Raw genomic sequence first — 26298 nt, 5'->3', positions numbered from 1 at the left:
TGGGCAAGATCAAACAGAGGCGCACTCCTGACTTTTGACTCACTTAAGCCTTAACACAGCACGAATACCCCGCCTCAAACTGGCACGAGTTCCACGTCGAGTCATCCATCACGTCGTATTTGAGCGACGGATTCCATTCCATCAGCTGTTCGTGAGTAACTACCAACGTAAAAAAGAAGTCAGCATCTCCCTCAGATCTACGGGGCAGACTGGCAAGTGGATCTTCCACTTCCCCACATGTTCGCCCTCCACCAGCACGCGTTCGGGCTTCCGTAGCTGACCGGCGGCTCGTCGTCGTAGACGATGTCGTAGCTGGCACAGCCCTCCCTCGTTCGAGGGGCCCGGGGCAGCGAGGGCGGGTCCGTCCACGCCGGGAGCGTGGGCGCGGTCGCCGTTGCCGAGGAGGTACTACTACTGCCCGTGCTGCTGCTGGCCGTGGGCCACGGTATATCGCTCTCGGGCGTCTCCCACGCCGTCGTGAAGCAGCTGCTAGGGGCGCCCGGGTTGAGGCACGGGTTGTCGAAGCTGTGTTTTGTTGGGGGCGTTGGTGCTCGGTGGTTAGCATTGGCCGTGAATAATGAAAGGCTTAGGGCTGTGGTTTGGGGCTCACTATGATGCCGTCGTTGGCTGTGGCGTCGCCGTCGTTGACACAACCCCGGGCGGAGTCAGGCAGATCGCGTAACCAGTCAGGGCACGCAGATTGTTGCACTGAGACTTTAGATCCGGGTTGAGCTCTATAAGCTTGGCGACCGTCAAGCCGTGTTTTTGGGCCACGCTTTGGCACATGTCAATCGGCAAGACCATGTACCTGTTGCACCGCTGCGGGATGCAAATCTCTGTTCCCGCCGCGGGGAAGTCGGGACAGAACATGGGGGGCTTGTTGGAGTAGAGCAGGGAGAATGTGGACACCCGCTTGGCCCAGCTGATGGACTCGCATGTGTCGGACTCCTGGATGGTATATTGGCTTTCACAGGTGTAGGAAGGGACAGGGACCCCATCGGTCGGTGTCGGGACCGGAGCTGTGGTGGTGCCCAGTACGTAGCGGGTCGGCGAGGTCACCGGGTAGGATGTCATTTGGCAACTAGATGTTGGCATTGTTCAATCAGTGACCACGCGTGATTGTGATGGGAGGATCACGTACGAAGAGGTCAGGGAAGAGTAGTCGGCCGCCAGAGCATCCGTGTAGCCCAGCGGCGAGTCCAGAGCGGCCTGGCGCAGTCGAGGGTTGCAGGCCGAGCAGAGGTCGGACAGTGAGGTGCCGTTTTCGGCGCTTGCTTGCTGGGCAAGGAGAGAGAAGCAGCGAGCTCCGGTACTAGCTCACGCGCATCAGCGGTCCGAGAGAGCAGAGACGAACCGAATAGGTATGGCAAGTCAACTCACGTAGTGTCCGTCAGGCACGCCCACTTGTACGTGTGCAGCATCAGGTCGACCGCGTACGTGGCCGGGTAGACATTGTACCCAACCGTGACGGTGTCTGTGCCGCGCAATGGGCGACCTGAAGCTCTCGCAGGGCCTCCAGGCTCGGGGAACACGAGGGGGCAGTGCACATCAACTCCAGCTCGTTGACGCTCGGCAGTTTATTTTGCCAGACCTGCCACAGCATCGGGTCGCATACCACGGCCTCGCTGAACGTTGTACTAGAAGTTTGGTCAGAACAGGGGTTTTCAGGGTCCAGCCATTAGGATAGTGGGAAGGGGACTGGGAGCCTTACGCGCATGACGGTGACAAGTTCGGCGGCGTGTTGAGCAGGCCAGCATAAGACCCATTGGATGACACAAAGATTTGGGCCAAAACAGGGCGAGAGCCAGGTGTTGCCAGGAGCTAAGGGACGATCCTCGTGTCAATACTCACTCCTACTAAGGAGTTATGAGGTATCAGATCATCAGCTCGAGGGGAAGCACTTACAAGAAAGAGGCGAGCAACAGCCGCCATTGTGAGTGAGCAGTAGAGTACCTAGCACTTGGGCTGCTGAAATGTCCTCCAGTTCTCAGTCTTCAGTTGTGGGAGATTGTGAGCACCCAACCTTACTTGCAGTAGACACATCCCGCCTCCTGTCAATGTCCGCAGGGGAGCACTCAAGAGCGACCAGCGACTCGGCTTGGCCCCATGGGCACCCACTGAGAACACCATGCTGGGCAGGTACTGGAGGTACCCTGATGTAGGAGATCCTTGTCGCTTCCTTCCCGAGCTGCCCCTCCCCAGCTGCGGTCCGTCTGTTCCAGTAATCCGTAGACTCAGGTCACCAGCCACATTGTAGGCTGTGGCGCACTGCACCGGGTACTTGTGCCCTGGCAAGGGTCTAGTGTGGCGTTATTTTCGGACCTGGCGAACGTTGACGTGTTGTCGGCCGATGCTGGAAGGTCCCACTTGCATGTGATTGATGATGATTTCGGTTCGAACTTGCAGTGGGAACGGAACTCCTTCAGGCTTCACATCACCTGAATTCAACATGCGGGCATTCCGCAATGCCATCTTCGACTCGCTCATTAGTGAATCTCAACCCGTGACTTGCTAAACAGAAACAGACCGGAAATCTCCTCCGCAATCCCCAATTCCATGCTACCCTAGAACGTCGTCGTCCTCATCGTCGAGCTCTCGACTGGCCATGGCCGTGCCTGAGCATCGCAAACCGCCCACAGCCCCGACCGGCCCTCGCAGCTCTGACAATGGACATGACGAATTGAGGGCCCACTCCCGCTCACCGCATCCCTACCATCGGCTCAAGTCCGAGCTCCTCGAACGCGCCGACCGCATCGCTTCCTGGCCGGCCAACCAAGGGAGTGGCACCGTCGAGGTGTCGGAGGCTTCATTTGTGCACCCATTTCCATCCTTCGCAAGAGATTCTCCGATTGCCAGCGAGAGTGGTTCTGAGGCCGATGACGAGCATATGCTCAAGGGGCTTCCGGCGCCCAAGGCTCGGTTGCATAAGGGTTTAAGGGGCACGAACGAAAGGCTTTCAGGAGCTTCCACACCGTTGTCTTCGCCTCCACTGTTGGAGGAGGAGGGTCAGAAAACTCCCCTTAGCTCCGGTCATGGAGGATACGAGCGTGGCAAGAGGGGCGCAGCCGAGAGGGTCCGCCGGCGCAAGGAGCTCGTCCGGCGGCTGACGGAAGTGATCCTCCTCTTATGGCAGGGGGGATTGGTTGCCTCAAATCCCGAGGTGCAGCCTTTCTTGCGACAGCACTATACAGGTAATCTTCTGCTTATGTAGCATTCTGCCTCAAACTAATCCATACGTTGTAGAGCTGTTGACTGTCGGCCGGCTCTTCTGCATGCTGGCGGCAGTGTACCCCCTGAGACTTGTTGGATGGGCCTATCGCCAGGGCAAACCATCGAAGCTGATACCGATTCACGTCCCGGCGAGTTTTGACCCTGCGCCGCTTCTCTACCCTCCTCTGGTGCCAGTACTTGTATCTCTACTCACTGCCCAGAGCGTCAAGGGTGCCGTGTTGCCGAGTCTGGTCTTCAGCATCTGCACCCTACCGAGGCCGCTGATCCCTAGTGCCAGTTACTCGGAACACCTTAGCTGTGCCCACTGGTTGCTATCGTGCATACCCTTCACACTAGGGAGTTCTGAGGCTGCAACACAAACATCCAGCGAAGACGGAGTTCCCCGGGAGGTTCTAGCCCTGCTCTACCCCTTACACCAGACCTTGTGTCTAATCTTACACCACTTCACGACAACCAGTCTCCTGGTTTCTGAGCTTCAGCTGCTCTCAGTGGCTCTCATAAGCCTCTTTTTACTGGCTACATCTCCCCAAGCTGTGATTCTTAAAGCAGTGCTCTGGGGAGGCGGCCTCAGCCTCCTTGTGCTTTGCGGCCAGGTGATCCAATGGGGTATTTCGCTGGCTCGTGTTCCGAAATGGCGCTTCCGGCAAGATACTCCGACGAAGGGCAGTTTCAGCTACCAGTCGGTACGGCGGTTCTTATCTGCCCGGCGAAGTTGCGCTGGCTCGCAGGCGAGCTGCGGCGGCGACTCAGAGATGGACCATTCTGATGAAGCATGTTTCGGCAGCCTGGACTTGCCACCGGTACCGAAGCATGCCCAAATGGACAGTATAAGCGATGCCGAGCCGATGCCCACCACCTCGACAATATCAGAGACCATCCAGTCCAACCCGCAGGGGCTATCACAACACTCCTTCCGAGGACACACTCTTCCCCTTGCCGGAAAGCTAGACGCCCGCTCCATAACGACTACCCCTTCCGGTCGTCGTAAACGGGCCGCCTCCTCCAGCGTCCGGGCCTTCTTCTCTCTTACTCAAACTCAAGCGACGATCCGGAAGTGGCTTTATGCAGGCTACGTATACCTGTGCATCGTTTTTGTCATCTTCGCCGGAGTCCGGCTTTACGTCCAACGCTATGCGCTCTTAAACAATGAACCCATCGGTTGGGCTCTAGGATACCTCTTCGGCGACATGCCCGAGTTCCGCTTCCAGGTCGTCAAAGCCAACCTTGAGCGCTGGATCTGCCTTCCACCTCGCCCTCCTTCTTCCCCGGACACACCAACCTGCCCCGACCACCACTGCGCCGTTGGCTGGGTCCAGCACACCCGCCAAACCTCACTTGGCGCCGCCAACACCCGCCTCGCGCTGTCCGCCTACTGGCTCCTGATCATCCTCACCGGCCTCGCCATCGTGTTCCGCCTCTCCCCGGTCTACGAGGTCGACACCCGCCGTAAGGTCTTTCACTTCATGATGGTCGCCATGTTCCTCCCGACAACGTACGTCGACCCGTGCTACGTCGCGCTGGCTCTTGCGCTGGTGCTCGCCATTTTCCTCCTGCTCGACCTCCTCCGCGCGAGCCAGCTGCCGCCGCTGTCGAGACCCATCGCGAGGTTCCTCACACCGTATGTCGATGGAAGGGACCTCAGAGGCCCAGTAGTCATCAGTCATATCTTTTTGTTGATTGGCTGTGCCATTCCGCTATGGCTTAGTCTGGCTTCGCTGCCCCGCGGGTCAGTGTCCTCGTTGGAAAAGGGAGAGAGGGAGGAGAGTGCCGGGTGGATGAGGGGCTGGGAAGTACCGACCAGGGAGGTGGCTATGGTTTCCGGGGTGGTGTGTGTTGGGCTGGGGGATGCTGCCGCGTCGCTTGTGGGCAGGAGGTGGGGGCATCGGAAGTGGCTTTGGGGCGGTAGGAAGAGTGTCGAGGGCAGTCTGGCGTTTGCCGGGGCGGTGTTCGCTGGGTTGATGACTGCTGCCGCGTGGTTGAGAATTGGGGGTTGGGCGGTGGTTAGTGCCTCTGGTTCTTCCGGGATTAGGGAGACGGGACTTCGGTCGGGGATGGGTAGCTTGAGGAGTGTGTTTGAGCTTGGAACGGCTTTACCGTGGCTCAGGGCCGAGGTACCCAAGACGGTGATGTGTGCTTCGCTGGCGTCGCTGACGGAGGCCGTGCTGACGGGGGGTAACGATAATGTGGTGGTGCCTGTTGTGCTGTGGGGGTGCGTCAAGAATTTAGGGGTGTAACATGGTGCTGGGTTAGACAGAAAGAATGATGGTATCATGAGGTTGCCAGCATTGATAAAAACAGGAGAACGGGGTTGGCTCAGCCAGCCGCGATGATTTCACACATATCAGATAGAACCTGGCAGACCCGCCGCGTTCCTTCCCGGTCACCTGCGGCCAAAATCAAGGTACATGTAGAAGGGCAACACTCACATTGTCACCGACTCCTCTCATGAGCCTAACACCGAGTTGGCTCAGCGGTATCGAGGGGAGCACCGGTCTGGATTTCAACAACCGAAATCGCCGAGTTCGACTCCCGGCGGGAGAAGTAGAATCTCCTTTGGGGCTTTCGTAGCCAACCACCCCTACTCGACCGGTGCGGGAGTACGGCTGGTTGGTGGTGAGCTTTTGCTAGTCTGATTATCATCAGGTTTCCTTTTCCCTTCCTGTGCGTACCAGTCGTGAAATAGTTGAAGCCTCACACAATATTGATGTCACATCAAGGCGGCGCTCAAGCAGAGGAGCAAGCACTGCTTGGGTCAAATCTCCCAGGGTTCGTGCAGTATACCTGTTGCTTGCCGCTATCATGAAATGCACGCTCGCCTGATTCTCTCCACCCAAATTCACTTGGAAGAAGGCCATAGCCCAAGTTATCCAAGTAACATCACCATCGTCCACTCTAGCCTTCTTGCAAGCAGAGAACAGAAGATACTGCAACACGGAACATCAACATAACAGAAGGCCTACTGGACCCTCATAAAAGCATCATGCAACACATCATACAGATTTCAATATTCAGATCTATCATACACACCGGCAGCTCACTCGTACACCCACTTCACCACACTCTTCGCCCCGCCAGTCGTCTTGCGGTCAAGAATCTCCTCGACCACCTCTTTGACGCCCTGCTTCTGATTTCGCTCCCTGACGAACGCGTCGACGACCTGGTCGCGTGTCATGGTGCCCAGCATAACCTTCTTCTCGACCTGCTCCTCGGTGGGGATGCCAAACTGCGCGTAGGGGTACTCGTCGTAATTTGCGTCGGTCAGCAGGCTCAGCTTGGGCCGGTTGCGCGGCACGAGAAAAAAGTCCTCGGTCAGCTTGGGGCTGTCCTCCGGAGAGACGGCCTCGAGGGATGGGGGCTGCCAGCTCGCGGGCCGCTTCTCGATCAGCAGGGCCGTGACGCCCTCGGTGAAGTCGTGCGAGGCCATGAACTTGGTGGCCATGGCGTGCTCGCGGATGAAGGCGTCGCGGATGTTCCACTTGTGGCCAATGCGCATCTGGCGCAGCGCGACGTGCACGGCGGTCGGCGACCGCTTGTGCAGCGTGGCGAGCGTCTCCTGGGCCCAGGCGTGCGTGGCGCCCTTTTCGTTCTCGAGCGCCCGCAGGATCTCGTCAACCGTGTCGTGGCTGAAGCACCGGTCAATGGCCTTGCGGACCTTGCCGCTGATGAAGATGGGCTCGTCGTGCGGGAGGCCCGTCACGAACTCCTCGATGGTGGCGTCGATGGCTTTGAGGCGGGTCTCCATGTCGTCGTAGTCCCGGAAGCGCAGCTCGGCGAGGCGTGACTCAAGCGTGGGGAGCGACGTTGAGTGCAAGTAGTGGGTGGCGATGCCGGCGTAGAAAACGTTGGCGCCCGTCAGGCGGGAGCTAGTCAGGGCGAGGTAGGTGCCGACGGAGCCCGGCATCCTGGGGAGGAAGAAGGAGGCGCCGACGTCGGGGAAGAAGCCAATTGTTGTCTCGGGCATGGCGAAGACCGTGCGCTCGGTCGCAATCCGGAATGGGGCGTGGATACTGAGCCCGACACCGCCACCCATGGTGATGCCGTCCATGAAGGCGATGTAGGGCTTGTTGAAGGTCGCAACCAGGTGGTCCAGTTGGTATTCCTGCGCAAAGTACTCGGCTGACTTCTTCTGGCCCTCAGGGCCAAGCTTGTTCCATTTTGCCAGCTGGGCGACATCGCCGCCAGCACAGAAAGCCTTGTCCCCCGCGCCCTTCATGACGATGACGTTGGCCATGTCCGACTTGGACCACTCGAGCATGCGCGGGGCGATCTTGCGGATCATGGAGCCATTGAGGGCGTTGAGCTTCTTTGGGCGGTTGAGCTCGATGGACCGGAGGCCGTAGAGACTGTTGAAGAGGACATCTTCGGGCTCGTCGCCGTCTTGTGGTTCGAAGAGGTTGTAGGCTTCTTGTGTGGACATCTGGGCGATGATACGGTTAGTGTCTCGTTCGGATGGTCAGTTGATGCAGACCACAGACTGCGGCATACCAGTCGTTGTGACTGCGGCAGCAGCTTCGCTCTGAGAGGCATGGCGACGAGGGAGATGGACGGCCTTGGTCGTGTGAGGGTGGTGTTAATGCAGGCGCGGCAGGCAGTTCCTGGTGCTGCCAGCGCCGCTCGGCTGGCAATCGACTGGGCGAACATCTAAAAGAAAGGAATGTCTACAGTGTCTGGCGATTTCCCCCCTCGGGCAGTGGACCATTGACCTGACCGAGAATGCGCACCGAGGTCCGAGACGCTGCTGCGGGTGTCTTTTCTCTAACTTCAAAGTCCCGTCCACTGCGATTGGCGAATGCAGCTTTTCCTGAACCGAAGGTGCCCGCGCAAATCGCCGGCCAAGACCCTAATCCGGCAGTGGTCTCGCGCCCGCAGCTGCTGACAACTGTGGCGGGCCGTTAAGCCAGCTCGAGGCCAGGCACAGTTTTGGCCAAAACAGACACAACTAGACGACATGAAGCTTGCGCTTCCACTGCAACCCACAACACTGAATATATTATGTCGTTAAACATCATGGTACTAATGGTAAGGCGACAGTCGATCGCAACGTAGACGATATTCAAATGGTCTATGTCCATTTATGAAGACCATTCAATGGATTTCGTTGTCGCTGTTCGCTCCTCAAACCCGCGCATTCGGTTCGCTCCAGACTCCCGAGCTCCGGAATAATCATGACTGCTCTACTTATCAGCTATTGATGTCCGCCAGCCCCAGGAAGAAGCTGGCAAGACCCCATGCGCCGGGATCAGGCACCTGTTCAAACCCAGAGCCGCCAATGTACACGGTCCGCCCCAGACTCGCCTTCATGCCCTTGGTGCCCTCAGCCGCCGCCTGAGCTGCCTTGGCCGCCTCTTTCACATCCCCCGTGTGCGCCAGAACGTCAACGAAGGGATACAGGGCGTCCACAAGTGTGCGGTCCCCCGGTTGTGCAGGTGTGTACTTGGAGAGGGCATCGCAGCTTTGCTTGAGCGCCGACGCCCAAACCTTAGGAGAGGCCTCGCCGGGTCCCTGGGATCTCAGAGAACCCACGAGAGCATGGAGAAAGATGGCATATATCGCCCCGGATGTTCCGTCCATCTCCTTCTCGACGATGGGCACGATGTTGGTCACGTCCACCACGGCGTCTCCAGACATCGGATGGGATTTGAGACGGTTCAGGATGGCTACATCTGTCAGCAGTGTCTCAGCAAGCCGGACTTGAGACCTCACTCACCTTCGGCGCCCCTCCGCAACCCAATCCCGCAGTCTCCGTCTCCCACGATAGTGTCGTAGCGCGTCACTTCCGGCTCAACGGCCACCACAGTCTCCAAAGCTCGCGTGAGCGCTTGCTGTGCGGTGGCATTGTCCATGGTCAGGCCGCTGGGCTTTATTTTACCCCCTCCTGACGCGTCCTGCTGCCTCGTTGCCGTGTTTTTCTCCTCCCACGTTTGCGTCGAGACCGGTGACGACCAGCCCGTGGCCTCGCAAGGATAGTCAAGCAGCTCAATCATGCTCGCGCTTCCGATGCCCGTATTGACTACGTTTAGCAGCGTGATGCTGAAGCCCAGTCCGTTGAGACTCGTCATGAAGATCCCGCTGAGGATACGAACCGGCCGAATATTGTAGCTCTTCTCTAGCTGTGTCACCACCTCGGTGACGATCCCGCCCATCTCCAGTACGCTGACTCCTCCCAGGTTATTCACCAGCAATACTACCTCGTTCGAGTTGACGTTCACAAACGCCCGGTCCTTGTCGCTCTGGTCCAGCATCTGCGCCAGCATCTTCCTCACCAGCTCCGGCAGCTCAACCTCCTCTCTGCTCGACCCCTGCTCGTTATGAATTCCCATACCGATCTCCACCTCTCTATCCCTTAGATACTCGGTCGCGTTCACATCAGGCTTCGCCCTCCCCGGCACATGGACATGTTCCAAACTGGCGCCGACACTGACCAGATTTTCCGAGACCAACCGAGCCACCTTAGCAACCTCTTTCAACCCCTTACCCTGCGCCGCCAACGCCCCGCTGATCTTATGCACCAACACCGTCCCCGCGATCCCCCTCCGCCCGACCTTGCCCGCCTTGGCCCTCCCAACCCCGACATCATCCCCGACGACAACCATCTCCACCTCGACCCCAGCGGCCCGCGCCGTTTCCACCGCCATCCCAAAGTTCAGCACGTCGCCCGTGTAGTTCATCACCGTGACCAACACCCCTCCCCCTTCCGCGTCATGGTGCTCCACGCGACCCATGATGGCAGCGCGGATCTGCTCGGCGCTGGGGCTCGCAAAGATGGTGCCTGCCACCGCGGCGCTGAGAAGGCCCGGGCCGACCATCCCGGCGAAGGACGGCTCGTGGCCGGACCCGCCTCCCGAGATGATGTGTGTGCGCTGGCTGGCAGGGCCGTACCCCGGGCGGCGGTAGATTATCTTGTTGGCGGCATCGAGGGCGAGGCCCGGGTTGGTGAGGGTTAGGGAGTGAAGAGAGGTGGTGAGGAGGTGAGCTGGGTCGTGGAGGAAGTGTTTTGTGGTCATGGTGAGGGTGGCTGTGGAGGGTTGAGTGAGTGATAGGGTGAGAGAAAGCGAGAGAGGTATGGTGTGTTTAAAGGTATTAGATCACCGGCTGTTGTTAAGTGGATTGAGATGACGAGATGTACATGTGGCTGCTTGTCTCGACCGAGGTTGATGCCGGTAGTGAGATGTAAATCAAACTCAGGTCCGAAGCTAAGGTGTACTTTGGGGATTCTCTTGACGGGACTTTGAGACCTCGGGCTTACCACGGTTTTCGGGAGAGGTTGCCCGATAGCTCTACGGCATTGCTGTTCCAAGGTGGGGGTGAAGTGCGGGGCGGATGAACTGTCCGGCGTGCATGAGCAACTCGAGCATCGGTTTTGTGCGTCTCCAGGTGACCTCCCTCTTGACTTCCGATGAGTGTCAATGCGGCTATGAGAGTGTAGGACATCCCGAGGATTGAACCAACCACCAAGTAACCGAGAGGGAAGTTTGTTATACGCGGTCCAGTTCTCGGTACTGTACGCCAGAGGCCAACGGATAAACCAGAGTGACAGAATGTTACCCTCAAGCCGCAAGCGAGGGGCAACCGCGGGACAGGTATTCCGGCTTAGAATACGTAACTTCAAGTGTGAAATGCATTCCAGTGACCCTTTGAAGCTCCTTAACCACCATACGAAGACCCATTCTTCTCCTGAAAAGCCCCTCTTCATGACTCCAATCCCACCAGACGTACCGTGAATCCAACCCAGCTCTCAAAGCTATATGTGTACGCAAGCATCCAAGCACCGGAACGCCAGATAATGTCATCCCTCACAACGCCGGTCTCATTGAACCAAGCAAAGCCCAACCCATATATCGCCAAGCCGAGCCAACCCGGGCTATATAGAGACAAAGACGCACCCGGCCACCACGCCCAGCGCGATCGCCGACGTGACAAAGCCCGCCGCAACCCGATCACGCAGCGTAATGACACTCTCTCCGGGCTCCTCATGTGCCTTGGCCTCGGGATTCCCCCTGGACGTGCCCCCCGTCTCCGCCGTCACGGGCGCCGCCGCCACCCTGCCTACGAGCGTGTACATGACGGCCGAGAGCGCGTTCATCTGCTCTCCGACGCCGACCGAGCCATCGAACGCGCCCGTCGTCCAGCGGAACCCGCACGCCGTACCGCGGTGTCCGCGGAACGCCGGTGGCGGGGTATCGCCGACGCAGACTTTTGCCGCGGCGGCCGCGTCCGTCTCGAGCAACGGGCGGATCGCGTCGAACGTGTGGGGCGCCATCTGCGTCGTCCCCGCCAGCCAGCGCGTCAGGTAGCCCTTGAAGGAGCGCTGGTCGTTGTTGCAGAAGCCCGAGGGCTCGCAGAGCTGCTCGAACATGATGTTGTTGGTAGGGTCGAAGAAGGTAGCCCGGGCAGCCGTGAGCAGGCCGTCGACGCGCGTGCGCCAGATTGAAGATGCGTTGGTATGGTTGTACATGACGGCCGCGCCGTGCAGGAAGATGCCTGCATTGTAGCTCCACAGGTTGGTGTCCATGTTGTTGCACGTGTTATCGTTGATGTTGATGGTCAAGCCGTCACGGACGTTGTGGTCGACCGTGATGAGGCCTGTGGTTTCTTGCCATTCGAAGATCTTGGTGGCCCACTCCGCATAGGTCTCGTTGCCTGTGTAGCGGGCCAGGCGGGCGGCGATGTTGAAGAAGCAGCCGTTGGAGATGGAGTTTTTGTAGTTGAAGCCGTTATTGAAGGTGAAGATCTGCCACCGAAGACCGCCGCCGCAGCTCGCCTCGTCCCAGCGGGAGGCCCACTGATTAAAAAGGGACTGGGCGAGGGCAAGCCATTGCGGTTGGTCTGCCGGAGGATCAGGTAGCCGGTTCTCAGCTGCGGACATGGCCGCCATCCCCCAGAACCCCTGGTCGTCGTTGCCGAGCGTGCGTGTCTGGTTCCTGGGCATGAAGTCGCCGTTTTCGGTCCCTTGGTGGATGATGGCTTGTGTAGTGATGGCATTATACGAGTCGTCCCCGGTCAGCGCCCAATAGTCGATCAAGGTGCCGAACATGGCGCCTGCTTCCCACCAGAAATATGGGTCGGGAAGATTCCCTGGTGTGTCTCCTGTTCGGTTACCGGTATAATAGCTAACCAAGCCAAAGGCTATTGTGCTCGCGGCAGACTTGACAGAAGCTGTACGAAATATTAGTATGCTTGGTACCGATTTTGTCATTCGGATGGGTGAATCTCTGACCTTGATCTCCAAGAACTAAGTCGATGGCAGCCCCTAATGTCACCAACATACCAAAGGAGGCCAAAAGCTTGAATGACCTCATATTCTAGTAGATGCCGGAAGAATCAACGAATAACGCAGAATACAGATACAGATTAAAATGAACCGAGTTGCAGAGACACAGTCATACTTCTGACAAAAGGCCAGGGGGATATGTTGAACAGCTGTGAGGTCTAGAAAGCGAAGTCCCCTCAATACATTCAACACATCGGTGGTAGGCGGTATGAGGTTAAACGGAACCGCCGGATCGACGTCGTACAAAACTCTAGAGTCGTGATATCAAAGTCGTAAAGAAATGAATGGCACAGCCTCGGAATCAACAAACATAAGGGGTGCGGCCGAGCGCTTGACGAATCGAAGATAAAAAAGAAGAGAAAAAGGGAAGAAAACCTAACGACCGTTGATCATATACCCTGGACCAACAGAAGATCCAAAGTTCAAGTTGGAGAAGAAGCAGGGTAGGATGTGAAGGATGAGTAACAATGGAAGGAGGCGAGAAGGAAACTTCCAACTCTAACCCTGCCGAGAGATACGACAAAGACAACCAAGACACCTGCCATAACTGGCTCAAGCCAAGGGCGCCTGCAATTTCTTGGTGTCCCGGGACGCCCAGGCAACGCTGTCTGGGAGCTCAGAGAGAGAAGAAGGCTGAAACACTTGCAGTTCGAGATGTCGGATGGAACCCCTCATGTCACGGGCCTGTCCAGACAAGATGGGATGCGCTGTTTCTGCCCGCGGATAATCTGGAGAGCTTCCCAGAAACAGAAGGGGTACGTATAGACACTCATAGCGCCAGGTCTTGAAGACGAGCCGACTTTGCATAACGGGTACAGTCTGTACACTCTTGTTTCTGTGGCGAGCCAAGTGTTGATGTTTTGGACGAAGGCGAGAACCTGATACGCCACGGCGCGCGGCTGTTGGAGAACCCCTGTCTCGCTGCGGGCTACTTAGAAGTGCATAAGGGACTTCAGCAGCCCCAAGGGAGAGCTCTCAAAGCTGGAAATTGAGAATAGGAATAAGACGGGGCAGCAGAGGCGAAAGAGATGAAAGAACAATGAGGATGAGAAAGGAAAAAACAAACACAGAAAACGTCTAAGTTACTCTGAAAATTGACGTAGACGCCAAGACACCTGGACCCCTGAATGACCCTTCGCCAGGTCCGGACATTTGGGACGCAGAGCAGTTTTATGATGAGGAAAGCTCGTTTCTATCCAGCAAGAAAAGCTCCTTTTATCTATCCGTCATTATAGCAACTTAATGCCCAAATCATAAGGATTTATGGGGTATCGCAGACCTGATCGTGACAAGACTGGACAAGGCCAACTCAGTGCTTGCAACCATGCTCGCAGGCCTTCTGCTTCTTCTGGGGCCGCTCGGTACCCTCCTCCTCCTCCTCGTCGTCCTCCTCATCATCTTCCCAGTCGTGAGAACCCTCGCTCAAATCATCTTCCTGAGCTTGGACTGCAGCGGTGTGAGCCATCAGATACTTGCAGACGGGGGTACTGCAACTCACTAAAGTACTTCAGCGCCGCGGGCCACAGGTCGTCGGCAATGGCCATGGCGAGCTGGTCACCGGTAGGGAAGATCTCCAAGTCGTCGTCCTCATCATCATCATCCTCCTCCTTGTCGTCCTCCATCTCCTCGTCCTCGTCCTCATCCTTCTTCTTGGCCACCTCCTCGCCAGCCTTCCGCTTCCTCCGCTCCTCCCTCTCTTCCTCAACCGCCGCCTTGCTCTCCTCGGCAGTGACGTACTCGCCAATGTAGCCAAACCACGCAAAGAAGCTGACGCCGCCCATGCCAGTATTTTCCATTTTCTCCTTGAGAGCCTTCTGCTTCTCGGTCAGCTCGACCTTTTTGCTCCTCTCGTCCTTGGCCTCCTGCTTAGGCTTGGCCATCTGCTCGTCATAGACGGCCTTGACGAGGCCGAGCAGCCCGTCGGTCAGGTCCTTGCCCTTCTTCCACCGGATCTCGACGGGCTCGCTGACCAGGCCCGCGAAGCCGTCCTTGCTGTAGCGCCACCAAAACTTCTTCTCCAGCACGGTGTCCTCAAAGTGCTCGTTCTCGGCAAACTCGAAGCGGATAGCCACGCTGCGCGGGTCGCCGTTCTTCTCGTCCTCGTCGAGTTCAAAGCGGCGGACCGAGAGCGACTTGAGCGACGAAAGGAGCACCGCCGAGTCAGATGGCTGGATGTACTCGTCGATGTCCATGGGCGCCTGCTCGAGCACGAGCGGCCAGAAGTTGGGGATCTTGGACACCAGCTCGGCGCGCTTGGCGTACAGCGGCTTGGAGAGGGCATACTGCTGGCGAACTACGCGCCAATTCTTGTCAGACCATGCGAGTTGAAGCTGTCCAGGGCCATGGGACTCACTGATTTCGGTCTCGACGTCGTCAAACTCCTGCTCGAGGTCAGCCAGCTCCTCGTAGCTGACCATGGTTTCTTCGAGAGTGGCGGCCATGTTCTGCTTGTCTATACGGTAAAGCGGATGTATCTTGGTGGCAGAGGTATAGGAAGATCCCAGGAATAGTCAGCGGCTGCGATCCGGTAAAGTACGTAGGATGGAGAAAAAAAAATCTTTCTGATCAACGACTAACACGGGTCAGGTCCTGCCCCATTTGAAATTATGCATGGCTTGGCGTTCACAAACTCTCGATGGTCGGGTAACTGGGGTAAGATGAACGAGGGGCAAGCTCTGCCAAGATATGGACCCTGAGCTTGGCACATATGTTACCTGTGGATCCCTTTGCCTTTGAGACGCAGGTTCAAGGCCGTTAACCAGGCTTTCTGATGTTGAACTTGTTTTGAAACCAGCCCATGGCTTCTAGATGAATGCTGCTACTCCATAAGAGAGCTGGGTAAAGAATTTTTTGATTATTTCGACTTTTCCGAAGCTGGCTAGAAACGACTGTCACCCCGCAACAGGCAGTTGGCTGTAACGTTTGTATTGTACTTGAACGTGAAATTCCAAGCCCCAAAAGATCAGAAGTGTGGAGGGACGATGAGAACCCCCACGGCGGGCAGCGAACTATAAGTCTTCAATCAGCCCTTAGAAACTGCCGCTCCCTTCTGTTCCCAAAGCCGTTGCTGACTTCGAATTGCAACTCGAAGATTCGTCGGATTTTTGCGCGTTACCTATGTCAGCAGCAATCAACAGCCAACTCCCGCCGTCATTTGCAGGATGGAAGTGCCCTTCCGCTATCGGGCCTGGAACCAGAAACAGACAGAATCCTGGCACATCCAGTCTTTATCAGTCCTCACTGAGGAACTGCCGACCGTGCCTTATCTCCTTCACTCGACCACGATGCAGCAACTGCATTGCTCGTTCGATGACGGGAAGCCCGAAGTCGGTGCTGGTCATGGTGCCTGTGCCTGGAATCTTCTTCAAGCGGCTTCCAGCGGCTACCAATGCTTCCCTGTCGAACGATCCGCAATTGGCTTTCTGTTAGCTAACACACCATGAGATCCACGAGCACATGACTGCCGTTTCTCCAGTAGTTTGTTTCCATCTTGTCATCGGTCTGCAAGGGCTCTGGCATCTCAGCTTGCTGGAGTTTTGAAGGTGTTGTTTATTCAAGCATAAGGCATCTCGAACAGGCCAGTACCACGTGCAGAAAGCAACTCGATCCAACCTCCACCGTCCTCAGACCAAATACCATTGTGAACGGTAATAAAGAATTTCAACGACCCACTCGCTGACTGCGATTCCCTATATTGAAATCTGGGAGCGGCTTTGTGGCGTTTGAGAAGCGTCGGGTTCAGGCACTGATTCCCGGGAAGTGTACACTCGTCCAGAATCCATCGTTAACGGCAGGATGGGGGGAGGCCTTCTTGTGGAGGGGCAAAAGCCTAACACCCTCTACCCAGAATCCCGGGTGCTCATTATCATGACGGGCGGGACAATCTGCATGCAGCCTTCTGTCGATGGGCTGATTCCTATGACGGGGTTTCTCGAGAACGCCATGGCACCGCGGCCCTCGTTCAATGACAATTCAACCCCCTCAGGTATGTTTATAGCAGCTGCCACCTGAGGTGCGGGTGTCACGGTGTTGAAGACGTGTTGATATCAGACACGGCAGAGAAGCGCTCTTCCCTTTAGGTGGCTATGGGAAGGTAGAACTTGGCTTCCGCATATTACTCTTACTGACCTTGTCCAGTCAAAATCCATGCCTACAAGAACGGCGTCAAGTTGACACTCGACAGCCTGCGCACTCCCCCAAGTGCCTACTCGCGCCACATCCGCTATGGCATCCTGGAGTTCCAACCCCTCCTCGACTCCAGCTCCATCTCCTCGATGGGCTGGACCGAGATCGCCATGACCATTAAGGAGAACTACCACGTCTTTGATGGCTTCGTCGTCCTCCACGGCACCGACTCGCTTGCCTACACAGCGTCAGCCCTCTCTTTCATGATGTCGGACCTCGGCAAGCCCGTCATCTTGACAGGCTCACAGGCCTCCATATTCGCCCTGCAGTCCGACGCCGTCGACAACCTGTTGGGCTCACTCATCATCGCCGGCACCTTCGTCATCCCCGAGGTTTGCCTCTTCTTCCATCACACTCTCTTCCGCGGCAACCGCACCACCAAGGTATCCGCGTCCGCCTTCGAGGCCTTCGATAGCCCCAACTGCGAGCCGCTCGCCAAGGTGACCTCGCTGGGGGTCGAGGTCAACTGGTCGCTCGTGCGGCGGCCCACGCGCATCGCGGAGTTCGCCGTCACCAAGTATCTCGACACCGCGCACGTGGCGTGCCTGCGCATCTTCCCGGGGATCAAGCCCGAGATGGTGGATTCTGTGCTTAGGGTGCCGAATCTCCGCGGCCTGATCCTCGAGACGTTCGGCATGGGCAACGCGCCCGGCGGCGTAGACGGGAGCCTGACCAAGGTGATCCGGGAGGCCGTCGAGCGCGGCATTGTCGTCGTCAACGTGAGCCAGTGCACCAACGGGTTCGTCTCGCCGTTGTACGCGCCGGGCACCGCGCTCGGCCGGGCGGGTGTCGTATTTGGGCACGACCTGACCACGGAGGCGGCGCTGACGAAGCTATCCTACCTTTTGGCCCTGCCAGGGCTTCGGTATGCCGAAGTCACCGCCAAGATGGCGCATTCCCTGCGCGGCGAGATGACGGAAATGACGACGCCCTCCTTCTCGCATCCGGCGGGCAGCATCGACTCGGCTGTGGGCCGCCTCACCTCAGCGGGCACGCCTCCCCAACTCACCCACACGACCTACCAGTACTGACTTTGAGCCATGCAGAAACGGCCTTTACAGCCCTAGGCTACGCGATCCGCAACGGCGAGCTGCGCACCGTCCGCGAGATCTTGGAGGGAGACGAGTTCAGTCACCAGCTCCTCAAGCGCGCCGACTACGCGGGGAACACTGCGGTGCATCTCGCCGCCGTCGGCCCGGAGCCGCTCATCCTGCGGGACCTGCTCATGCGCGGCGCGAGCGTGCACGCGCGCAACAGGGCAAACAACACGCCGCTGTACCTCGCCGAGAAGATGGGCAACGCCGAGAGCGTGCGCCTGCTGAAAGAGGCGGGTGCGCACCTATGGCTGGATAACGACCTCAAGGGCGAGGGCAGCCGCGTGCCCAGCCGCGGGGTCAGTCGCGCGGTGTCCCCAGTGAGGTCGACTTCTGCGTCGGGTTCGGGATTGGGTTCTTCCCCAACGACGGCGGCGACGGCGATGGCGACTTGTTTAGAAGGTGGAAAGGATGGGATTAGCGGGACTGGGGAGGGGAAGGCTGCGGGTGCTGCTGAGGAGGTTGGTGGACGTGGTGGTGATGAAGTGGAGTTGGTTCAGCCTGAGCTGGCGAGCCGGGCGTTGCTGACGGGGGTTAAAGGGCATATCGTTGGCTGATTTACGGAGCAATTTAAGGTAGTTATAGATGGTATAAATGAAGCTTTGAGGGGCCAAAACTGACACCTCGGTCGGGCGGTAAGTCGTTGGCAGTTCAGTTATTCGGCTGGAGGAGGAGTTACTTGGCAGTTGGCAGTTTGGGCGCGACGCGCATCTGGCTGTGCGCCAGCTGCATAAGGTCGAATCCGGTCATGGTCTTGGTTTCGGCAGTCAATCTCGCATTTGAGGAAATCGGCCTCGCGATGGCAGGTGATGCTGGGAGCCCCGGCGGAGCGCAGAAGTTTCCGAAGAGGCCACCAGATACCTTAACGGCACCCGACTGGAGCCGTGCCTATCCTGTCTTGATGCTCCATTATGTTGATGGCCGAAGCTGTGATGGTGAGTGTGTCCCGTCTCCCCGAGACTGTCCGAGTTGTCTGCTGGGTTCAACGTGATGGTGCCATGTTGAGCGGCCCATTTTGCCCTGTGTGACACATCCCACAGTGTCTTGTATACCCGGCAGATCTTTGATAGGTCTTGTATCTCTCATATGTCGACGCTGTTTTGGTGTTTCGATGTTCAGCTCGGAGGAAGTGCTCCCGCATAGACACGGCATAATCCATTAAGGGTTAGAGTTGAAGCCCTCAGCGGCCGAGCCTGAATGTGATGGTGCGTATCCGTGCATGGGGCTAGGCCTCCAGCTTGTCTCGGGCGTGTTGATATGCTGCATATGGCGATGTTGTTGTGATCTCTGACCCGTGTTTCAGACTGGTCCGGGACCTGGGGTGGTCAGCAGCCACGATTCAGCCATCGTGTGACTGGGGCGTTGAAGCGGGATCCATAACTACCTAAAGATGGTGGGGCAATGGGCTCGGTAAGTACTTGGTATATAACATATCAAGTTAGTCAACATTGCAATGTTGCGTTAAGATCATTGTACCCTTTGTTCTTGCTTCAACTTGAAATGTGTTCCGTATATCAACGCAGCAACCTACAGGTACTTAAAATCACAGCCACAATGGAAGCATGACCATACTCGGCGGCCGCCTCATTTCGCCACGCTTTGAGATCTTAGAAGTATGACAGTCACGTAGATGCACGGTATCAGCCCAAGAAAAAAGAGGATGTCACAGAGTCTTAGCAACTGTTGACTCACTCACAGCCGGCTGGTACTGCCCTCTAGCTGCATGAAGAAAAACACTTCTGGACTGTTCCGGCAGTGCCTGGAGGACTTTGGTTGAACAAATAAGCTACTGGCAGCACAACAAGTTGCACGAACTCGGCGAGTTACGCCGCTGTGTTGGAGCCTCGACCTGCGACCACGATGCTCGACCAACGCTGCACCGAAAATCAATCAATGGTTGGAGCGAGCTACTGTATGAGCTGGTGGCCGACTTGCTGCCCGCCTTCCCATATAACCGCCCTTCTGCGGGCCAGGCGGTTCACATGCAGGCCCAGCTCGCCAACCGCCGACTCCGGACGTGGTCCCCCGTGGCCGTCTCGACGCTCCAGGCCGGTTGCTGGCCCGCCGATGAGAACGGCCTACCTTAGATATGGGGTATCGGCCAGCCCGCTTGCCTGATGACACATGGCCGGCGAGCGTATCATCGCGTTACAGTTTGTTTGTGATGGATGAGTCTTCACAATGCCGGTAGAGATTCAATGAAGGATCATGGGCTGTCCAAGCACTTGACTTAGTAGGACAGACCGACACTCCGTCCTCACCCATCATCCAGGCGACATACTAAGGATATGTGCAGCCGGGAATCTCACACGTCGGACGATAATTTGGTGCGCACAAAGGCAGAAACTTGAGTAGCTGGGAGAACTGTCTACTGCACCCATCCGTCTTTGTCTCAAGTTGCTCGACCTCCAGTGTGCTACAACGCACTAAAAACACCGTTCAACATATTCCCGGCTCTTCGGTCTCCTTGTATTTCACACCATTTTTCCTGTTGTCGCCACGAATCGGCCGCCCGGCCCCCAAGGACTCGAATCGGCCATACGGTCCAGCGGCCGCCACCAGCCCAAGTTCCTGAGGCCGTTGCTTGCCCACACCACTCGTCAAAGCCGTGGCTCACCACAGCAATTCCTTCCGTTCGACAGGTATAAAGTCGGCCCAACTCCTTTCCGGTTCCATCATTGTTAGCCCCACGACGCGGCATTGCGGTGGTTCCACGCGTTGACGTATCTTCAGTGTCTCTCGGCTCGGCGAGTCGACCGGCTTTCAGTCAAAATGGACTTCAACAGCGTGCTCCAGGGCGTCCTGCCTACCTTTGTAGCCAACGCCAGCCATGGCAGCAACTCTTCAGCGGACAACGGGCTTCCCGATGGCCTACTCGACACGCTGTCCCCCCTCTTGGGCATGAGCTTACAGCTCAACCCCTTGATGAGGCTGTTCATGATTCTTTACAATATGGTTGGCAGCCACCTAGGCATCGACCCAACCTACATCATCACCATGGCTGGTTTTCTTTGGGCCGGGAACAAAGTCTGGGACCAGCTGTACGCGACCTTCTACGGGCTGGCTCGCCAGTACTTCATGGCGAACATCGAGGTTAGCAACTCGGACGATATCTACTACCACCTGATGAAGTGGCTCGCTGCCCAGCCCAAGATGGTCGATTCCCGCTCCCTCACCGCCGAGACGGCCTCCAAGGGTGCCTGGGAAGAAGAAGACGAGTCTGAGCTCCTGACAGCACGCGTGTCCCCGGACGGCTCCGACATCTTCCTCAACTTCTCGAACCAGGAGGCCAAAGCTGCTCCTCGCTTTACCCCCGCCATGGGCGTCCACAGCTTCTGGTTTCGGGGACGATATTTCAAGCTGCACAGGAAGCAGGAGTCGCTGTTTGATCCGTCCGCCGGCTTCAGCGGCATGCCCCAGTACAAGGACAAGGAGACGCTGGTGCTCTCGTGCTTCGGCCGTTCCCCGGAACCGATCAAGCAGCTTCTTCAACACGCCAAGGAGCAGTACTATCTCGACCACCAAGCCAAGACCATCGTCAGGCGCCCAGCGCCCCAGGCCATCCGCCGGTTCAGCCATCGACACTCGTGGCAGCAAGTCGCTAACCGCCCCGTCCGCCCCATGAAGACCGTGGTTCTCGACGACGAGCAAAAAATTAGGATTCTCTCCGACATGAACGAATATCTCCACCCGGCCACGCCACGGTGGTACGCGAACCGCGGCATCCCTCTTCGCCGGGGCTACCTGTTCCACGGCCCGCCAGGCACCGGCAAGACGTCGCTGTCGTTTGCCCTTGCGGGCGTATTCGGCCTCGACATCTATGTCATTTCGCTGCTGGATCCGACCTTGACCGAGGAAGACCTCTTGGCTCTCTTCACCTCGCTTCCACGGCGCTGTGTAGTGCTTCTCGAGGATATCGACTCGGCCGGTCTCAAACGGACCGACGACCCAGAGCCTTCGGCCACCTCTTCTTCCTCCTCCTCCGACGAGAAGAACTCCAAAGAGCAGGAGGACGTCGATAGCAAGGACAAGGACAAAAAATCTCCCAAGAAGACGCGACATAAGAGCAAGAAAGACTGGAAAGTCTCGGACCTTGCCCGCGAGCTCAAGCGTCATGGCAACATCGACTCGATCGACAAGAAGGGCATCTCGCTGTCGGGCCTGCTCAACGCGATCGACGGCGTCGCCTCCCACGAAGGCCGCGTGCTCATCATGACGACCAACAAGCCCGAGAGCCTCGACGAGGCGCTCATCCGACCAGGGCGTGTCGACCTGCAGGTAGCCTTCACCAACGCCACCCAACAGCAGGCGCGCGAGCTCTTCATCAGGATGTACGAGCCCGACAGCAGCAGGGCGCCCCTCCCCTCCTCCCCTCCCGCACCTCTCACGCCCTTCTCGGAACCGCCTCCCACCCCTTTTTCTCTGTTGTCCGAGAAGGACGGCAACCTCACCGACGTCTCGGGCGCCACCGAGGTCGGCGACGACGACGCTATCCCTCCCATCCGCACCACCACCACTACCCATAACCCAGACAAGGGCCTCGTCAAGAAGCCTGCCCCGCTCAAACTCGGCAGCACCCTCAACAGCATCACCGACGAGGAGAACGAGAAATTAGAAGACAAGCTGCACCCGGCCGAGCTGTCGCACATCGCCACACAGTTCGCGGCAAAGATCCCACCGGGCCAGTTCTCGCCGGCCGAATTGCAGGGGTTCCTGCTCAAGCGTAAGAAGACGCCGCGGCGGGCGCTCGACGAGGTCGAGGGATGGGTTGCGGGCATGTTGGTGCTTAAGGCGAGTCGCACTCGGGTTCTGGCTGTTCAGTAAATCTGTCCTTGGATCTCTTTTCCCTTGTCTCCTTCCCCTTGGTCAGTTGGCCCCAACCAAGCTCTGTTGAGTTGGTGACTTCTCTCTTGGGTTAGGAAGAAAGCAACCATCCAGCTTTGGGCTTGGGTGAGAATGGGAAGGTAGGGGATGGTAAATGCTGGATCTTCTCTTGGTTATCTGGTAGGCTTGGACGTCTGTCCCATGGCTGGGCTACTTGGACTTCAGACTGCATGTGGGTTCCTTTGGCTGGGGTGGCTTGGAAGGGTGGAAGGAGGGATGTGCTGGCTGGGTTTTTGCGAGGCGTGTTTTCTACTTGGCCGGATACAAGGAGTGGTACTTGACTTTTTAGGGAGCGGGACAGAGAGATGAATACTACCGAGGGAGTGGCAGCGGTGAGACTGTATGTTACCCTAGACTTGGACAACGAATAAACCACGCGTTCGAGGGTGTTCAAGCGTCATTCCCGTTCAAGTACAGCGACGAAGCAAGCTATCAAATTCTGTTCAGCCCTTCAAGGTAGGTCGAGTAACCGACACCGACTAATCATAGTAGCCGTTGCCATACTGCTGCACATCGCCCTGATCCTCCTCCCACGGCTGCGGGGACTCCTCGCCCACTTCATCGTGAAGTTCCTCTTCACCGAACCCTTTTACGTCGTCGTCCTCTTCACGGCCATACTCGGCCTCCTCTTCGTCTTCATCCTCCATATCATCTTGGTCGTCTTCGTCAGAATACCCGCCTTCCTCATACTCCTCCTCCTCTTCTTCCACCTCGTCCACCTCATCACGATCCTGCAACGACGGCCGTTTCCTCGGAGTAAGCTCCTCTTGCTCACCCTCCTCAATCTCGTCCTCTTCTTCATCCTCGCTGCCTTCCTCATCCATATCCTCAAGGATTTCCTGGAATGCGCGTTCCTCCCCTTGTTCTTGTTCCCTTCCCTCTTCTTCCTCATCTGCTCCCAAACCGGCAGCGCCGGCAATCTTCCCGGCGCCATCTGCGAACTTCTCACCAGCACCCCCCTCCGCGGCCGCTGCCCCTGGAGCGCGAGCAGCCGCCTCGTCACCTGCCTTCTGTTCATGCGCATTTTGCGTAAGCAGCTTGATCATCTTGGCTGCCTCGCGTTCTTCGGCCTCCTTCACCGGGATCCGCACGCGACAGTGCATCCTCCTTTTGCGGCCGAGTCCTTCCACGACTTCGCGCTTGGACGTCTTGGATTTGCCCGGCCGCGGCCTAGACTTGCCGCCGCGCAACTGGTCGTACTCGGCGTCCGTCAGCTGCAGATCCGGCAGGCTGATGCCAATGCTAGTCCCCTGCTGCGCGGCGGCGGCGGCGCCGCCGCCGTCACCGCCGTCGTGCGACGCGCCCTTGTTGGCCACCTCCAGAGCGGCGCTGAAATCCCTGTCGGTCAGCGTGCGGTTGAACCGGATGGCGACCATCTTGCACTTCATGATGGCCTTGGCCACGGACCACAGCACGCGGTGGTAGAAGCCGCTGACCTCAACGTCGCAGTCGGCTCGGACCTCGGCATCGGCGAATAGCCTCGCCAGCAGCGGGTCCGTGATGTCGCACACCTGCCAGACCTTGCCGTCAGTGCTGAACGACTGGCCGTCAAAGACGTGCGTGTGCAGCAGCGCGCTGTCGCCGCTGCTGCCGAGGTCCTGCCAGGCCTTGCCAAAGTTAGACACGCCGATCTCCCTGCGGCGCACGGCCTGCCAGGAGCGGCCGACGCTGCCGATGCGCGACTTGTGCAGCTTGAAGATGAGCGTTTGGTAGACGCGGTACTTCGGGTCGGAGCGCGGGTCGAGGCCGTACTTGACGAGGGCGTCGCGCCAGGGTCCGCCCTTGAACTGGTAGCCGGCGTACTGCAGGCAGTGGCGCACGAGCCCGCCGTTCTTGGGCAGCTCGGCAAACTTTGCGCCCAGCCGGTTCCACATGCTGCGGCGCGTCCAGATGGGTCGCTCTTCCATGGCCACGCGCATCTCGGTGATGATGGCTGCCACCTGCGGGTCTGACATGTCGGGTTGCCGGCGGGGGCCCGCGGGCACGGGGTACTCGTCGTGGGCGATGAAGTAGCCGGCTGCGGGGACGCGCGAGGTGACGTTGACGACCCGCGCCCATTCCTGGTCTTCGGCTTCCGACCCGGAGATGTCGGAAGGACCGGGGCTGACCTCCTTGGTGTGGGGGTTCTGCGCATAGTTGTAGCCGAATGGGAGGCTGATGGGGGTGAAATAGGGGGGAGGTATCAGGTCGATGTTGGGCCCAGAGTCAATGCCTGGTTGGAGGGAAAATTCCTTCAGCTTTGCAACGTCGCCGGGGAGGACCTTCTCGACGAATTTTTTCATGAACTTGGATTCTCCCAGGGCGTACTGGAAATCAGCGAGGCCTACACAAAACGGGTCAGTCCTCTCCGCTCTGGGGATCAATGGGTTAGATACCTCTATAGCGATGGGTGTTGTTGATGACACCGATCGGCTCGACCGTGTACTTCCCGATGTTGTCCTGAAGCTTGCGCCGAATTACTCGCGGAGTGTCGAGTCTATCCCGCGAAAGGACCTCAGGGCAAACGACCGAGTCTCCTCCGGCAGGAGCAGGTTGCTCAATCCTCCCCTCCCACGGACCGTCGGTGCCTCGTTTGCGTTTCCTCCCAGTGCGCTTTGGGACTGTGACTTTCAAGACAACATTGTGGGTTAACGCATTGTGAGATGTCAGTGGCCTTGCTGTTGGGTTGTCGTAGCGCAGATACAGCGGCACTGAGATCTGCGGGCTAGCTGAATCGAGGATCTGGGTACATGTCAATTTATCTATCCATCTTCATTCACCATGAGGAACAACAGCTGGACATACTGCGTGGAAAGCATTGTGCTGCCCGAGCGTCTTGATTCCCTTGTCGAGGTTCTTGATGATCAAAGGATGCTCCAGCGCACCCAGCCTCCGAGAAGGGATTGAATATTTGGGCGCTGCGTCGGCCTCGTCATTTTGGGTTGGCGAGGCCATGATGAATGTATGGTTTCCAGTCGTTGCTGGACAAAGGACTGGGCCGCGGTTGTAGTGAATATTCCCTGCTCATAAGAGCGGAAGATCAAGCACTCCTTGGCTTGTGGCGGTCAAACAATTCAACCCAAGCTTAGAGTTGAAATCTGGACGCGTTTAAGATTAATACAAGAAAACGTGGTCCTCTGAAAAAAAAAGAAAAAAAGAAAAAGAAAATCCGAGAGCGGTTGCCCTATTCTTGAGAAAGATGAATGCCGGCTCTGCTCTCATGGATGTGTATCAAAAGCAGAAACAGGATGTAAATACGGATACAGATACAAGAACCTGAACCGGGGCAAGCTGGAATTGCTGCGTTCACCCGTAACGAACCGTTGTAAGTACTTTAACGTACTCCGTACAGTGTCACATTGAACCTTTGCATTCAACCCAGCTGCTCTTGCCCATACGGAGTAGAGATTTGTGCACACTCGCTCCACTGATGCTGAGACGGGACATTAGAATTTCCCCTATGAAACCCAAATGGTCATCTTAAACGATGTCTTCAGGTCCAGCCCAATTGCACACTACACTTAACACCACCTACCATCTCAGCCTTATTCTCGATCCAAGACAGTGCGAGAACGAACCTCACACGATATTCAGCCTGCTCCGACTTCCCGAGCGGGCCCTTCTCTGTCCCGTCTCCCTAAACGTAACATCAGA

At 57.5% G+C, this 26298-nt stretch overlaps 9 protein-coding genes across 9 annotated transcripts; 3 read left to right on the top strand and 6 right to left on the bottom strand.

The window, feature by feature from the left end:
* Positions 1 to 43: 43 nt before the first annotated feature.
* N657DRAFT_687788 (carbohydrate-binding module family 50 protein) lies at positions 44 to 1932 on the bottom strand (the record flags this gene model as incomplete). Its single annotated transcript, XM_062796903.1, has 8 exons — positions 44 to 145; positions 282 to 525; positions 611 to 1081; positions 1142 to 1312; positions 1381 to 1474; positions 1531 to 1637; positions 1712 to 1821; positions 1906 to 1932. 8 exons carry the CDS (start codon positions 1930 to 1932, stop codon positions 44 to 46), a joined length of 1326 nt encoding a protein of 441 aa, XP_062651306.1.
* A 432-nt stretch (positions 1933 to 2364) lies between these two features.
* N657DRAFT_661632 (uncharacterized protein) lies at positions 2365 to 5928 on the top strand. Its single transcript, XM_062795105.1, has 2 exons — positions 2365 to 3191; positions 3244 to 5928. The coding sequence occupies exons 1-2, from the start codon at positions 2606 to 2608 to the stop codon at positions 5463 to 5465; spliced, it is 2808 nt and encodes a 935-aa protein (XP_062651305.1). The 5' UTR covers positions 2365 to 2605; the 3' UTR covers positions 5466 to 5928.
* A 337-nt stretch (positions 5929 to 6265) lies between these two features.
* Positions 6266 to 7758, bottom strand: N657DRAFT_564567 (ClpP/crotonase; the record flags this gene model as incomplete). Its single annotated transcript, XM_062788288.1, has 2 exons — positions 6266 to 7648; positions 7717 to 7758. The coding sequence occupies 2 exons, from the start codon at positions 7756 to 7758 to the stop codon at positions 6266 to 6268; spliced, it is 1425 nt and encodes a 474-aa protein (XP_062651304.1).
* A 654-nt stretch (positions 7759 to 8412) lies between these two features.
* On the bottom strand, positions 8413 to 10235 carry N657DRAFT_566652 (dihydroxyacetone kinase; the record flags this gene model as incomplete). The annotated part of the gene is made up of 2 exons (XM_062788442.1): positions 8413 to 8888; positions 8939 to 10235. The coding sequence occupies 2 exons, from the start codon at positions 10233 to 10235 to the stop codon at positions 8413 to 8415; spliced, it is 1773 nt and encodes a 590-aa protein (XP_062651303.1).
* An 857-nt stretch (positions 10236 to 11092) lies between these two features.
* N657DRAFT_564400 (glycoside hydrolase family 76 protein) lies at positions 11093 to 12530 on the bottom strand (the record flags this gene model as incomplete). The annotated part of the gene is made up of 2 exons (XM_062788277.1): positions 11093 to 12387; positions 12449 to 12530. The coding sequence occupies 2 exons, from the start codon at positions 12528 to 12530 to the stop codon at positions 11093 to 11095; spliced, it is 1377 nt and encodes a 458-aa protein (XP_062651302.1).
* Positions 12531 to 13656: 1126 nt separating this feature from the next.
* On the bottom strand, positions 13657 to 15058 carry N657DRAFT_589876 (uncharacterized protein). The gene is made up of 3 exons (XM_062789877.1): positions 14856 to 15058; positions 14001 to 14795; positions 13657 to 13948 (listed from the first exon to the last, which is right to left on the bottom strand). The coding sequence occupies exons 1-3, from the start codon at positions 14941 to 14943 to the stop codon at positions 13812 to 13814; spliced, it is 1020 nt and encodes a 339-aa protein (XP_062651301.1). The 5' UTR covers positions 14944 to 15058; the 3' UTR covers positions 13657 to 13811.
* A 1239-nt stretch (positions 15059 to 16297) lies between these two features.
* N657DRAFT_564413 (asparaginase-domain-containing protein) lies at positions 16298 to 18338 on the top strand (the record flags this gene model as incomplete). The annotated part of the gene is given in 3 exon segments (XM_062788278.1): positions 16298 to 16487; positions 16640 to 17711; positions 17726 to 18338. 3 exon segments carry the CDS (start codon positions 16298 to 16300, stop codon positions 18336 to 18338), a joined length of 1875 nt encoding a protein of 624 aa, XP_062651300.1.
* Positions 18339 to 20553: 2215 nt separating this feature from the next.
* Positions 20554 to 22605, top strand: N657DRAFT_631331 (uncharacterized protein; the record flags this gene model as incomplete). The annotated part of the gene is made up of 1 exon (XM_062791048.1): positions 20554 to 22605. The coding sequence occupies one exon, from the start codon at positions 20554 to 20556 to the stop codon at positions 22603 to 22605; it is 2052 nt and encodes a 683-aa protein (XP_062651299.1).
* A 441-nt stretch (positions 22606 to 23046) lies between these two features.
* On the bottom strand, positions 23047 to 25828 carry N657DRAFT_687780 (uncharacterized protein). The gene is made up of 3 exons (XM_062796902.1): positions 25450 to 25828; positions 25041 to 25386; positions 23047 to 24988 (listed from the first exon to the last, which is right to left on the bottom strand). Exons 1-3 carry the CDS (start codon positions 25597 to 25599, stop codon positions 23145 to 23147), a joined length of 2340 nt encoding a protein of 779 aa, XP_062651298.1. The 5' UTR covers positions 25600 to 25828; the 3' UTR covers positions 23047 to 23144.
* Positions 25829 to 26298: the final 470 nt, after the last annotated feature.

The sequence above is a fragment of the Parathielavia appendiculata genome (genome assembly GCF_033297405.1).
Source record: "Parathielavia appendiculata strain CBS 731.68 unplaced genomic scaffold N657scaffold_2, whole genome shotgun sequence".
In the NCBI taxonomy this organism is placed as follows: domain Eukaryota; kingdom Fungi; phylum Ascomycota; class Sordariomycetes; order Sordariales; family Chaetomiaceae; genus Parathielavia; species Parathielavia appendiculata.
Note: the sequence above shows the minus strand (reverse complement) of the source record. Positions and strands in the feature narration are given on the sequence as shown.

Bases quoted from the DNA above. Each gene is read 5' to 3' on its own strand.
- N657DRAFT_661632 (XM_062795105.1), top strand. From the start codon at position 2,606: ATGGCCGTGCCTGAGCATCGCAAACCGCCCACAGCCCCGACCGGCCCT. The intron at 3,192-3,243 runs GTAATCTTCTGC...CATACGTTGTAG, and splicing joins CTTGCGACAGCACTATACAG to AGCTGTTGACTGTCGGCCGG.
- N657DRAFT_687780 (XM_062796902.1), bottom strand. From the start codon at position 25,599: ATGGCCTCGCCAACCCAAAATGACGAGGCCGACGCAGCGCCCAAATAT. The intron at 25,387-25,449 runs GTATGTCCAGCT...ACATGTACCCAG, and splicing joins AGCACAATGCTTTCCACGCA to ATCCTCGATTCAGCTAGCCC. The intron at 24,989-25,040 runs GTATCTAACCCA...CGTTTTGTGTAG, and splicing joins CAACACCCATCGCTATAGAG to GCCTCGCTGATTTCCAGTAC.
- N657DRAFT_589876 (XM_062789877.1), bottom strand. From the start codon at position 14,943: ATGGCCGCCACTCTCGAAGAAACCATGGTCAGCTACGAGGAGCTGGCT. The intron at 14,796-14,855 runs GTGAGTCCCATG...ATTGGCGCGTAG, and splicing joins CGACGTCGAGACCGAAATCA to TTCGCCAGCAGTATGCCCTC. The intron at 13,949-14,000 runs GTGAGTTGCAGT...ACACCGCTGCAG, and splicing joins CGCGGCGCTGAAGTACTTTA to TCCAAGCTCAGGAAGATGAT.